General features: G+C 47.0%; 1 protein-coding gene across 8 annotated transcripts in view; it reads right to left on the bottom strand.

The window, feature by feature from the left end:
• Positions 1-1,682: 1,682 nt before the first annotated feature.
• RABEPK (Rab9 effector protein with kelch motifs) overlaps positions 1,683-14,768 on the bottom strand; it is a 31,120-nt gene continuing 18,034 nt past the window's right edge. For 7 of the 8 annotated variants that reach the window (XM_077283585.1, XM_077283590.1, XM_077283587.1 and 4 more), the window contains 2 exons: positions 12,644-12,793; positions 1,683-1,976 (listed from right to left, as the gene is read on the bottom strand). In XM_077283585.1, coding sequence (XP_077139700.1) covers positions 1,759-1,976; positions 12,644-12,793 — 368 coding nt within the window. In that variant the 3' untranslated portion in view covers positions 1,683-1,758. Of the gene's footprint in view, positions 1,977-5,848; positions 5,887-12,643; positions 12,794-14,768 lie in introns of those variants that run through there. The other variant, XM_077283589.1, reaches the window with a different exon arrangement.

Below are 14,768 nucleotides of genomic sequence, written 5' to 3'. Positions count from 1 at the left end.
TCCACATCTCCTGGTGTACTAGCCTGTCTCCTGGTAGCGCCTCCAGCCTCTGGACACTATGCTGACACACACAGCAAACCTTGCCACAGCTCGCATTGATGTGCCATCCTGGATGAGCTGCACTACCTGAGCCACTTATGTGGATTGTAGAGTCCGTCTCATGCTACCACGAGTGTGAAAGCACAACCAACATTCAAAAGTGACCAAAACAGCCAGAAAGCATTGGTACTGAGATGTGGTCTGTGGTCCCCACCTGCAGAACCACTCATTTATTGAGTGTCTTGATAATTGCTAATGATTTCCAATTGTTGTCTATTCCATTTGCACAACAGCATGTGAAATTGATTGTCAATCAGTGTTGCTACCTAAGTGGACAGTTTGATTTCACAGAAGTTAAATTCTGTTGTTTAAGTGTTCCCTTTATTTTTTTGAGCATTGTGTATAATATATATACATACATACAAAGAAACCTGCAAAGGACGTGGAAGATGGAAAACCCCAACGCGCATTTCACTCAATGCTTCTTAATGCCCCCTGAAGAAGCATTAAGCGAAACGCGCATTGGGGTTTTCCATCTTCCATGTCTTTTGCAGGTTTGTCTATCTGTATGTATATATATATATATATATATATATATATATATATATATATATATATATATATATATATATATATATATAATCTTTGCCACGTGCATTTTGCTCTCACTTGATTTTACCAGTGTCTTGCCTATGGTTAGGTTCCCCCCCCTTACTTTCTTTATGCTCATATTGTTATTTATTATTTGATTGTGGGTATGTTTATTCCTTACTTCCTATGGCATTATGGCACTATGCCCTTTCTTTAATTCATCTGAAATATTGATAATTGATCTTATCTTGAGCCTCTGTAGTGGCTTCCTTACATGTACAATATTATATCACTGGGGTGCAATTATATATATTGTTTATAATTATGTCACTGAGACTATACTGAATATTTACCTCTAATTTTTTTTTTTTGTATTTAAATCATTACTACCAATTGATCAGCTCTGACTAATTCTGCTCAGGCTAACAAATAGACCCCTTACCATTCTCCTGCTTAGACGAGGCAGTTTGGTGTCGTCTTCTGTTTTTAATTTGTCTTCGTGTCTATTGAATTTATTATTTATCATGTATTTAATTTTGTAATAACAACTATTGAGTATTTTATATAGCTCTGGTGTCCATTTTTCTTTGGTTTTCTAAACAGTATAGACCCTGACTACCTAAAAATATAAACTGAGCTAGCGCCTGTTAGGTCAAACAAAACTGCTATCGTCGAAAGCAACCAATGATACTTGCAGTTACGCGACCTGTGCAGACTAAGCTCAAAGAGAGTATGGCTCGTTTATCTCCGCAACTTCAAGACAGATCCAGTCTGCTCAGCCTCCCCAGCAGACTGACGTAGAGGAACACCTAGCCAGGTTATATGCTAGGCTAGCCCGCTGCAGTGTACTAATCAATGTCTGCAGAGGATTTAACCCTATAATACCTTGCATTGCTACAATGAATACAAATCAAATTTATGTTCCCCAATGTTGAAAAACCAGAGACAACTGGGTCAAATTAAATTATCTCATTCACCTCTTAGTTTAAGTTTTAGTCTTTTTTGCAAGAATATTAGCTTCAACATAATAAAACAATTTGCACATCAGCCGATCAAAAAAAGAAACAAAAAAACCCATTTATTACAGAAGCACACTGCTATTTATACATAGACCGCGGATCTTTTTGCTTATGCTTCTATTAGTGCGGTTACATAGCAGTCATTGTACAGCTCTCCAGCAGTGTCCATGCCACCGAAAATAAGGCAGATTGGCACGGACTTCTCCAACATATCGTCCTCAGCAGAAGTGTCTATCCTTATTTTCCAAGGAACAAGACACATGGAATGATCTAGCCGTGCCGAGGGACTTGGGGAGTCGAACTTCATCTGGGTCCAAAAGTTTTCTTCTATTGAAGAAGAAAAAAAAAGTCAATTTATTCTGGTCAATTTTACTGTAGATTTCTCCCTTTGCAATGCAGCAGGTGAAACCTGGGAAAAATACAATCCACTCAGCTCAAATACCTCCCTTTCATATCCACAGAATACCCATGTGCAGGATACCGACATCCCCACACTCGCATTTTTTTTTTTAACTAAGGATTGACTAAAAAGAAAAAGCAGCCGCTGTAAACCAGTTTGAATATTTGCTATGAACTTGGTTCTGGTGCTGTATATTTATTATGAATTTGGTTCTCGTATATATATGCACTATGAGATTGGTTCTGGTGCCGTATCTGTGAAAGTACCTTGGTTCTGGTGCTGTATAATGGCTATCAAACCGGTTGTTAAAAATCATACCCTTGCACCTGCATATTTCCTCCTCTGCCTCCACATTTACTTAAAAATTTTCGGAGAGGAGGAACTTGAATCTGCTGGCTGTTGGCTTGGTTCTGGTGCTGTATATGTGTTATTAACTTGGTTCTTGTGTTGTGTATGAGCTATGAGATTAGTACGGGGACTGTATATGTGCTTTCTTCTCGTACTGTAAATGTGATAGAAGCTTGGTCCTGGTACTATATATGTGTTAGGACTTTCTGGTGTTTTATTTATATGCTAGGAGCTTGGTTTTGGTGTTGTAATTTTGCTGTGAGCTTGGTTCTGCTACTGTATATGTGTTCTGATGTTGGTTCTTTATCTGTTATTTGATTGGTACTGGTGCTGTATGTGTTCTGATCTTGGTTCTGTTGCTGTGTATGTGCTATGAACTTAGTTCTAGTGCGGTGTTTGTACTATGAGCTTGGTTCTGGTGCTGTATATGTGTTCTGGTCTTGGTTCTGTATATGTGTTATGTATATGTATTATGTGTATGGTACTGGTGCTGTATGTGTTCTAATCTTGGTTCTGTTGCTGTATATGTGTTATGAACTTAGTTTAGTGCTGTGTTTGTACTATGAGCTTAGTTCTGTTGCTGTATATACAGTCATATGAAAAAGTTTGGGCACCCCTATTAATCTTAAGCTTAAGGTTTTATAAAAATGTTTTTTTTTGCAACAGCTATTTCAGTTTCATATATCTAATAACTGTTGGACACAGTAATGTTTCTGCCTTGAAATGAGGTTTATTGTACTAACAGAAAATGTGCAATCTGCATTCAAACAAAATTTGACAGGTGCATAAGTATGGGCACCCTTATCATTTTCTTGTTTTAAATACTCCTACCTACTTTTTACTGACTTACTAAAGCACTTTTTTTGGTTTTGTAACCTCATTGAGCTTTGAAATTCATAGCCAGGTGTATGCAATCATGAGAAAAGCTACTTAAAGTGGCCACTTGCAAGTTGTTCTCCTGTTTGAATCTCCTCTGACGAGTGGCATCATGGGCTCCTCAAAACAACTGTCAAATGATCTGAAAACAAAGATTATTCAACATAGTTGTTCAGGGGAAGGATACAAAAAGCTGTCTCAGAGATTTCACCTGTCAATTTCCACTGTGAGGAACATAGTAAGGAAATGGAAGAACACAGGTACAGTTCTTGTTAAGGCCAGAAGTGGCAGGCTAAGAAAAACATCAGAAAGGCAGAGAAGAAGAATGGTGAGATCAGTCAAGGACAATCCTCAGGCCACCTCCAGAGATCTGCAGCATCAACTTGCTGCAGATGGTGTCACTGTGCATCGGTCAACTATACAACGCACTTTGCAGAAGGAGAAGCTGTATGGGAGAGTGATGCGAAAGAAGCCATTTCTGCAAGCACGCCACAAACAGAGTCGGCTGAGGTATGCAAAAGCACATTTGGAGAAGCCAATTTCTTTTTGGAAGAAGGTTCTGTGGACTCATGAAACCAAGATTGAGTTGTTTGGTAATACAAAAAGGCGTTATGCATGGCGGCAAAAAAACACAGTGCGTTGTATAGTTGACCAATGCACAGTGACACCATCTGCAGCAAGTTGATGCTGCAGCTCTCTGGAGATGGTCTGAGGATTGTCCTTGACTGATCTCACCATTCTTCTTCTCTGCCTTTCTGATCTTTTTCTTGGCCTGCCACTTCTGGCCTTAACAAGAACTGTACCTGTGTTCTTCCATTTCCTTACTATGTTCCTCACAGTGGAAATTGACAGGTTAAATCTCTGAGACAGCTTTTTGTATCCTTCCCCTGAACAACTAGGTTGAATAATCTTTGTTTTCAGATCATTTGACAGTTGTTTTGAGGAGCCCATGATGCCGCTCTTCAGAGGAGATTCAAACAGGAGAACAACTTGCAAGTGGCCACTTTAAGTAGCTTTTCTCATGATTGCATACACCTGGCTATGAAGTTCAAAACTCAATGAGGATACAAAACCGAAAAAAGTGCTTAGTAAGTCAGTAAAAAGTAGGTAGGAGTATTTAAAACAAGAAAATGATAAGGGTGCCCATACTTATGCACCTGTCAAATTTTGTTTGAATGCAGATTGCACATTTTCTGTTAGTACAATAAACCTCATTTCAAGGCAGAAACATTAATGTGTCCAACAGTTATTAGATATATGAAACTGAAATAGCTGTTGCAAAATAAACCATTTTTATAAAACATTAAGCTTAAGATTAATAGGGGTGCCCAAACTTCTTCATATGACTGTATATGTGTTCTGGTCTTGGTTCTGTATATGTGTTCTGATGTTGGTTCTTTATCTGTTATTTGATTGGTACTGGTGCTGTATGTGTTCTGATCTTGGTTCTGTTGCTGTATATGTGTTATGAACTTAGGTTAGTGCTGTGTTTGTACTATGAGCTTGGCTCTGGTGCTGTATATGTGTTCTGGTCTTGGTTCTGTATATTTGTTATGTATATGTATTATGTGCATGGTACTGGTGCTGTATGTATTCTGATCTTGGTTCTGTTGCTGTATATGTGTTATGAACTTAGGTTAGTGCTGTGTTTGTACTATGAGCTTGGCTCTGGTGCTGTATATGTGTTCTGGTCTTGGTTCTGTATATGTGTTATGTATATGTATTATGTGCATGGTACTGGTGCTGTATGTGTTCTGATCTTAGTTCTGTTGCTGTATATGTGTTATGAACTTAGTTTAGTGCTGTGTTTGTACTATGAGCTTGGTTCTGGTGCTGTATTTGTGCTATCACTTGGCACCGGTGTTGGATATGTGTTAGGAGCATGATTTTAGTATAATTGGTGGAATATTGTAATTATTCTACTTGACTATCAATACAAGAATTAATTTTCTGCAATATGCAACACCATGGGCACCACGCATACATATCTTTGTTCTTTGTAGTCCAAGTTGCGAACATGTTAGAAATCATACTCCTGTACCAGAACCTTTCCTCCTCAGCCTCCAGATTTTATTAGGAATAGAAGAGCATTGGCTATTCTGGCGGTCATGTTGAACTAGAGGAACTCTGATCCAGCTGGCTTTTGGAAGGGCTGAAGCAACGGGCAGCTCAAGGCCTTCTTATTTGCCCCTTCCTCCAAGTAAAACTTCAAGAGCGCAACAGAGTCAACAATACAGTTTGACTAATATACGGTTATTTGTTTGTCTTACAACAGTTAAATGTGCAAAGTAAATGCAATTTCTAGCTCAGTCAACTCTACAGAGATGAGTGGAGCAGCGGCGGCCATGTGCAACCATGCTCCTCCATTCAATCCTAACCACAGTTAGGACAACCAGAGAAACGGTACACCCGTTCTCGTGAAAAATGGGGGTCCTTAAGGTCAGTCCCTATTGGACAGACATTTAACCCCTGATCTGAGTAGGTGCGATAATGGTCTTTCATGCTGAAAACCCCTCAAAGGGATTGTGCAATAACAACCAAGTTATATCTATCCGTAGGAAAAGTGATAACTTACTGATCAGTGGATGTCCGACCGCTGGGATACGCACCAATCTGCAGATTGGGGAATTTGTTTTTTTATCACAGATGAAGAACTTTTATCCATACAAAATGAAACAATCAATCGTCACTGCATTCAATTTCTATAGGGCTGCCAGAAAAGGCCAAGTGCAGCACTCAGCAGCCCCAAAAGGAATGAATGGATGAGCGGTCTAGCACCCACATTACAGAATTATTGGGGATAAAAGTACCCCGTTCTGACGAAAGCTGTGAACCCCCATCCATCAACATGTTAATAGGTGATAACTTTTTTTTTTCCCTCCAGATAGCCCCTTTATGAGTTCCCATACAATTCTGATTGCTGTCCGAAAAAACAGGATTTTTGGTTGCTTACCGTAAAATCTGTTTCTTGGAGCCTCCATTGGGGGACACAGGAACCATGGGTGTATGCTGCTGCCACTAGGAGGCTGACACTATGCAAATAAAAAAGTTAGCTCCTCCTCTGCAGTGTACACCCCACCGACTGGCATTATACTCTTCAGTTAGTGAGAAAGCAGTAGGAGATAAGTAACAAGGTTGAAAAACCATAACCACAAACTTGAGAATTGTAAACATAAGAACAGTCATAAAAACATATAACAGAAACATTGGGAGGGAGCTGTGTCCCCCAATGGAGGCTCCAAGAAACAGATTTTACGGTAAGCAACCAAAAATCCTGTTTTCTTTATCGCCTCTCATTGGGGGACACAGGAACCATGGGACGTCCCAAAGCAGTCCCAAGGGCGGGAAAAAAGACTTCCATCAGGTCAGAGGACTCACCACTGCCGCCTGCAAGATCCTTCTGCCTAGGCTGGCATCCGCCGAAGCGTAGGTATGGACCTTGTAAAATTTGGCGAACGTGTGGATGGAAGACCAAGTTGCCGCTTTGCAAAGCTGTAGGGCGGAAGCCCTGTGGCGCACCGCCCAGGAGGCGCCGACTGCCCGGGTAGAGTGAGCCTTAATCCCAGGAGGGGGCACTCTGTTCTTGACCCGGTAAGCCTCCAAAATTGCCATTCTGATCCAGCGAGCAATAGTCGCCTTAGAAGCCGGTTGGCCTCTGCGCGTGCCATCAGGAATGACGAAAAAGGAATCAGTCTTTCGAAAAGTGGAGGTTCTATCCAGGTAGATCCTCACAGCCCTGACAAGGTCCAGCTTGTTCAGAGAGCGCTCCAGAGGATGAGTCGGAGCTGGACAAAAGGAAGGTAAAATGATGTCCTCGTTGAGGTGGAAGGTTGAAACCACCTTAGGAAGAAAAGAAGGTGGAGGTCGGAAGACCACCTTATCCTGGTGAATGACCAAAAACGGAGGTCGGCAAGACAGAGCCGCCAACTCGGAAACGCGGCGAATAGACGTGATGGCCACAAGAAAGGACACCTTCCAAGATAAAACTGATAGAGGAATCTCCCGAAGGGGCTCAAAGGGAGAAAACCTCAGGACGTCCAGTACCAGGTTCAAATCCCATGCATCCACAGGGGCCCTGTACGGCGGGACAGTGTGGGCCACTCCTTGAAGGAAGGTCTTAACCTGTGGCCGAGAAGCTAAAGTCTTCTGAAAGAGGATGGAAAGCGCAGAAACCTGGCCCTTCAGGGAGCTAAGAGCCAGGCCCGAATCCAGTCCTGCCTGAAGGAAGGCCAAAAGAGAAGGCAGGGAAAAGGTCATGGATGGAACGCGGTTGGACTCGCACCAACGGAAGTAAGCCTTCCAGGTACGGTAGTAGATCCTGGAAGACGAAGGCTTCCGAGCCTGAATCATGGTATGAATCACCCGGTCTGAAAGGCCGGACGCTCTTAGAACCGCGGTCTCAACAGCCACGCCGTTAAACTGAGCGACCGAGAATTCGGGTGGCAGATCGGACCCTGAGACAGCAGATCGGGCCTGTCTGGAAGGCGCCAGGGGGCGTCCGCGAGGAGGTTGACGAGCTCTGCGAACCAAGCTCTCCTGGGCCAATCCGGGGCGATCAGGATGACCGGCACTCCTTCCGCTTTGATCTTCTTCAACAGTTTGGGAAGAAGTGGAAGGGGTGGAAACAGGTAAGGCAGCCCGAACTGTGACCAAGGGATGGCCAGAGCATCGACGCCCACTGCGAGAGGATCGCGAGACCTGGAGACGAACTGCGGAACCTTCCTGTTCATTCGAGACGCCGTGAGGTCCACGTCCGGAGTCCCCCATCGAAGACAAATCTGATGGAAGACCTCCGGATGCAAGGACCATTCCCCTGCCGCGAGGCCCTCGCGGCTGAGGAAGTCGGCGGCCCAGTTGTCCACGCCGGGGATATGCACCGCCGATATCACTGGAACTGTAGCCTCTGCCCAAAGGAGGATCCTGGAGACCTCGGCAAGGGCTAGGGAGCTCCGGGTCCCCCCCTGATGGTTGACATATGCCACGGCCGTGGCGTTGTCCGTCTGGACCCGGACTGGCAGGCCCCTGAGAATAGTTTCCCAGTGGCGGAGGGACAGAAAAATGGCCCGAATTTCGAGGACATTGATTGGCAGAGACGACTCCTGCGACGACCAACGGCCCTGGACCGTCAGGTGGCGAAACACCGCACCCCAGCCGAGCAGGCTGGCGTCCGTCGTCACCACCTGCCAGTGAACTGGAAGGAAGGACCTGCCCTGGGAGACAAGAGGAGACGTCAGCCACCAGTTGAGAGACTGTTTGACCCGAGAAGAGAGACGGATTGGCCGATCCAGGGAGAAGACAGACCTGTCCCATTGAGACAGAATGGCTTGCTGGAGGGGCCGCGAGTGAAATTGGGCGAAGGGAATCGCTTCCAATGTTGCTACCATCCTCCCCAGAGCCCTCATGGCCGAACGGAGAGAGAGAGGCCGACGACCCTGGAGCAAGCGTATGTCCCGACAAAGAGTGGATTTCTTGTCTTTGGGAAGAAAGACTCTGGACTGGCGAGTGTCGAAGAGCATGCCCAGAAAGATGATGCGCTGAGAAGGGATAAGGCAGGACTTCTTCCGGTTGACCAGCCACCCGAAACGGACTAAGGTGTCGATAAGAATAGACAGGCTTTCGTGGGCCTGAGCAAAGGACGGAGCCTTGATGAGGATGTCGTCGAGGTAAGGAAAAAGGACCAGGCCTCTGACCCTCAAGATGGCCATCAGTGCTGCCATGATCTTTGTGAACACCCTTGGCGCGGTTGCTAGGCCGAACGGCAGGGCAACGAACTGAAAATGTTCCCGGAGCACTGCAAAGCGCAGGAAACGGTGATGTCCAGGAAAAATCGGGACATGTAGGTAGGCGTCCTGGATGTCGATTGAGCACAGAAACTCCTGGGCCTCCATGGAAGCAATTACTGAACGAAGAGATTCCATCCTGAAGCGTCTCAGATGAACTCTCCTGTTCAGCAATTTGAGGTCCAGAATGGGACGAACCTTGCCGTCCTTTTTCGGTACCACAAAAAGGTTCGAGTAGAAACCCGTGAAACGTTCTTTTTCTGGTACGGGAACGATAACCCCGGCTTTGAGGAGAGAAGCGATGGCTGCAAAGAAGCCCGGAACTAAAGCGGGATCTCTTGGAGGACGGGATTCGAAGAAACGATCCCGGGGTCGTGAAACGAACTCGATCTTGTATCCCGAAGATACAACTTCCCTGACCCATGCGTCCTCTACTGCGGAAAGCCAGACGTCCCTGAAAAAGAGAAGACGGCCGCCCAACCTGGGAGTTGGGCTGGAGTCTTGCCGAGAGTCATGCAGAGGTGGATCTTCCAGTCCTGGACCTGGAGGATCTACCCTGGGAATAGCGAGGACGCCAGGACGGAGTGGGTCTAAAGGACACCGCCTTCTTCTCTTGACGTGCCTGTGGCCTCTGTTGCTGCTGGGAAAAGGAGCTAGACGCCGCGAAACGGCGAAAAGGCCGGAAGGGACGAAACTGCCGTCTAGGAGGACGACGAGGCTTAGCCTGGGGGAGAAGAGAACTTGTACCTCCGGTGGCGTCTTTAATGATTTGGTCCAGCTGGGAACCAAATAGACGAGAGCCCTGGAAGGGCAGGCTGGTAAGGGACTTCTTGGAAGATAAGTCCGCCTGCCAGGCCTTGAGCCAAACGGTCCGGCGGATGGCAACAGCATTGCTGGAAGCCTGAGCCGCACAAGACGCGGTATCCAGGGAGGCGGAGACCAGGTATTCACCAGCGTGGGAAATTTGGTTGGCAAGCTCCGCTAGTTGCGCGGGAGGCGCCCCGTCCAGGATACCGCGACGGAGATCTTTGGCCCATTTGGAAATAGATTTAGAAACCCAAGTAGAAGCAAAAGCTGGGCATAGCGCTGCCGCAGCCGCTTCAAAGGCTGACTTCGCAAAGGATTCTACAACTCTATCGTTAGAGTCCTTCAGAGATGCTCCGCCGGACAGTGGAAGCACAGTGTTGGTGGACAGCCTGGAGACAGGGGGATCCACCGAGGGAGAGACCGTCCAATTGGCGGTAAGTTCTGGAGGAAAAGGATATAACACACCCAGGCGTTTTCCCCTCTGAAAACGTCTGGTCGGGTTCTCTCTCTCTCTGGACAAGATTTCCACGAATTCAGGATGAGGAGCAAAAAACTTGGAAGGTGGTTTGGCCCGTCTAAACGAAACCGCCTGATCTGCGGGTTCCGTAGAGGGATCCTTGATGCCACAGGTTTGGTTTATTGCCCCAATGAGATTCTGGACCATATCCCTCATAGTGGCGATTTGGTTAGAATCCAGCTCCGAAAAATCCTCCGAGGGCGCATCAGAGAGAGCCTCGCCTGACTCAGGGGAGGAGGATCGGGGGGACACCGACCGCCGGGGAGGGCCGTGTGGCGAGATGGAACGCGAAGAGGACTCAGACCGACAGTCCTGCCTGGACCTTTTGTGGCGTATCAAGGAGGGCTCGGGCGGTGGTTCCTGGGACCCGCTGGCTACTGCGGGGGTCTGCAGAGGTAATCGATCCAGCACGGACACCAGGGTTTGAGACACCCGTGTTAAATCGGCCACCGATTGAGACAGAGTGGAGGCCCAGCCTGGGATGGGGGTATCACTCTCGGGCGGATCGGCCGGGGGAACCTGGGCGGTGGGAACAATTGGGTTGCTGCAGGCCTGACAGAGCGGAGAGGACTGACCTGAGGGAAGTTTGCTGTTGCAGGACGAACATGCAAAGAACTTGACTATGGCAGAAGAGGAAGAAGTAGGAGGACGGGAGCGGCCCCCTTTAGAATTAGACATTTTGAGAGGTCCCTGAAGAAAATGCCAGCAGGTTAGGGGACAGTGAGGCAGAGGGGGGTGTCAGTCTGCAGTGCAGCTACTCACGGACACGGTCCTGGAAGATGTCCCACTGTCGGGTGAAAAACTCCTGCCTGAGGTGCTGTATACTGCGCAGTGCTGTGCCGAAGAGATGCGGTGCGGGCCGCACTGCGTGGGCTCCAATGCTGAGTGTCCCTGGAGGAAGGCGGGCGGGGCCAGACACAGAGGCGCCGGTGGGTAGGGCACAGATGTCGGGCGGGAAAAAAGCCCGCCCGCAGCAGCGGAAGTGGAGGGGCGTGAAACCGGAAGTAGGCCCCGGCAGAAGCTGGGACCTAAATTAGAGGCCGGCGCCGCCGGAGAAAGGAACCGCGGCGCCGGAGCAGTGCGCCGCACGGACAGAATAGCGCGGCGACCTGCTAATGCCCCCCTAGAGACCGGAAGAGGCGGGGTCGCGGCGCCAGAAGTAGGCCCCGGCAGAAGCCGGGACCTAAATTAGAGGTTGGCGCCGCCGGAGAAGAGAATCGCGGCGCCGGAGCGGTGCTCAGAAGCCGGCGCCGACCGCAGGAATAAGTAGCGCGGCAGCCCCAAGAATGCCGCGCAGAGGACACATTGCGGCCACCGAGCGGTGAGGCCGTAGAGCGGCGCGGCAGTGGAAAGCCAGACGTCCCCTGCCAGGCTGTCACGCTGTAAGAGGGGACATTGTGGCCGCCGAGCCGTGCGGCTGCAGGGAGAGCCCGATGAAGGGTGCAGCTAAGGTGTGATCCCTAAGAAACACCGCATTAAGGTACTTCTACTTCCCCACACTGCGAGGAAGATCCCGGGGGGTTGGAGAGGAAATACTCACCTAAACATCCCACGCCGTTACTAACCTGAGGGGAAATGAGACGTCCACGGAGCCATGATGGACGTCCTCGTCTCCTCCAACCGACAGGCTCTGGTGGGCGAGTGGGTGGGGGACGGATGCAGGACCGGACTTCTAAACACGCTGGTGTGCTAGGCTCTTGGTCCTGCAGAAGGATCTATGAGGATACGGGGTGGCAGTACACGCCGTACTCATAGTCCGAATTGTGGGAGTACAGGTGTGACTGTTCACCCTGTATCCCTCCGGAAATCTGAAAAGAAACGACGCACATTGAGGTAGATAAGGGTCTAATGAAAGACCCGTGTCCACCTCCTACTGACACTAAGCTAAACTGAAGAGTATAATGCCAGTCGGTGGGGTGTACACTGCAGAGGAGGAGCTAACTTTTTTATTTGCATAGTGTCAGCCTCCTAGTGGCAGCAGCATACACCCATGGTTCCTGTGTCCCCCAATGAGAGGCGATAAAGAAAAACTTCTCTACCCCCTCCATAGCTGTGCACCATCAGGGTCCTTGTGCTATCATTGTGGAGAAGGGAAAAAGTTGATGACAAAACCAAAAACGATTCAGCATCTATAAATCCAACAATCCCGACCCTTCATTGATCCAAATGTGGTGCTGGCAGTGAGTTGTGACAAATTATTGGTTGAATGTTGGATGTGCCAAGTAAATAGCCACCTTTACATTAATTGGAATTTTCACTCTCATACCTGTGTCAAACCTGTACATTGTGCTTATAGGCCCAGCCTCCGTCATCCCGCCAAAGACATAAATATATTTTTTCCAGGACACTGCAGAATGAGCGGCACACGCCGGAGGTGGCTCTCCTTGTGTCTTCAGCTGCTCCCACTTCATAGTATCTAACAAATACAATATTTGATACACTCTAATCTGATAGAAAGCAGTTTATCATTTTTCCCTATACAACAATATAATCAATATTTAAGGGAACCTGTCACTCGATTCTTGCTGGCGATTAGAATGAATCAGAGAGAGACCAATCTAATAGAGATGTGCAGAGAGAAGATGGCCGTGGGCAACAACGGACTCCTTACCTCCCTCCCTTTGGTCGACTTTTCAAACCATGATAGTCGCAGCGTTCCAGAGTAATATATACCTGCCTGCAATCGTGTAGCCAGACTCTGATTTATGTTGCTTATGGTTAGAGGGTTTAAGAGGTCTTAAGCTACAAGTCTGCAGAATTGTAAATCCTCACATTGCGCACACTGTGAGGATTCTCCGCTGCCAGATGGTCAAGTAACCGCAAGTATGATAACTGCATACTTCCAGACTACAATGGATCCGGCCTTGCTCAATATTCTTGCACGGAGCGATGTCGCGTCAATGTAGTCGGCACAATTCCTTTGTACCCTATTTATTCTGGTATGGCAGATACATTGACGACCTCTTCTTCATTCGGAGGGGAGGAGATGTATCTGCCTTACCAGAATTCATCCAGTATCTCAACAATAACCATAGTAATCTTTCATCTAAGCATTCTGCACATCCTTCTGATATTTCTTTTTCTGGATTTACAATTAAGGGGTGTTCAGGATGATGTCATCCATTCCCCCAACTATTCTAAACCTTTGTCAGGTAATACCACCCTCCATGCCCGCCGTAGTTATCCCAAACACAGTTAAATGTATTCCAGTGGGAGAATTTACACCTATTTAGAGAAATTATAGTGACAATAGTAAATTAGCTCCAGAACCTAATCAATCACTGACTAAACTAAGAAAGAGGTTACTCTAAATGATTACAATTAATGATGAGCGAATGTGCTCAGATAAGATGTAATCCGCCATACTCAGATGCTAACCGGGTGTCTTCGGCGTGTTCGAAAAATATGTTTGAGCTCCGGCGGCTGCATGTCTCGCTGCTATTCAACAGCCGCAACACATGCAAGGATTTTCTAACAAACAGGCAATCCTTGCATGTGTTGAAGACATGCTGCAGCGGGGACTCAAACATATTTTTCCAGCACGACGAAGACACTCAGTTAGAACCCCAGCATGGCTGATAACACTAACTGAGCACGTCCACTCATCACTAATTACAATATTAAAATTGGAGGCTTCACTAGTAGAAAGTTGAATCTCGGAACATTTTAACCAACATTTCTTGTTCCACCAGTTCACATCGTGCGACATCACATGCGTCTAAGCATTTTGTTACTCACCATGAGCGCTACGCCAATTTCTTCAGACTATATGATACTGAAACGGTAACCAATTAATCGAAGGTAGAAGACATGAGGAGACGTCTCTTGACACAAGAGGCGTTTTGGATCTATAACCTCGGCACCTGTTATCCGGAGGGATGATGTGCGCGCAATGATATCGTGTTCCACTATTGATTATTACAGCCCATATTCTTTTTGATACAGGAAAGAAATATATCTTGGTACCGTGTTAGCCAGTAGATAGATATTCTTAGATAAGGATTCTACAATCCAAATCTGGAGGCACTAAGGGGAGCTGCACGGAAATTACAACCTTTACTGCTAAAAGATGCCCGCTTACAATCCATTTTTCCAGACCCCCCACTACTGTGTTTTAGACAGCCCCCAAATCTAAGAAGCATCATTGTCAAGAGCTCCCTGTCCTCTCCAACAGCTGCAGGTACCTTTCCTTGCAACCAGAAAAAATGTAAAACCTGTCCATTTATAATGACCACGGACAAGATAAAGATCCCCAATTCACATCAGGACTACAAGATCCCAGGTACTTTCAGCTGCGTCACTTCTAATGTGGTGTACCTAATTATTTGTACTAAATGTCCAACTGGGGGTCTGTATGTGGGGGAGACAGGGCAGAAACTGAGAACAAGGAT

Source organism: Ranitomeya variabilis, chromosome 2 (genome assembly GCF_051348905.1).
Source record: "Ranitomeya variabilis isolate aRanVar5 chromosome 2, aRanVar5.hap1, whole genome shotgun sequence".
Classification (NCBI taxonomy): domain Eukaryota; kingdom Metazoa; phylum Chordata; class Amphibia; order Anura; family Dendrobatidae; genus Ranitomeya; species Ranitomeya variabilis.
This window is presented reverse-complemented; position numbering and strand designations above follow the sequence as displayed.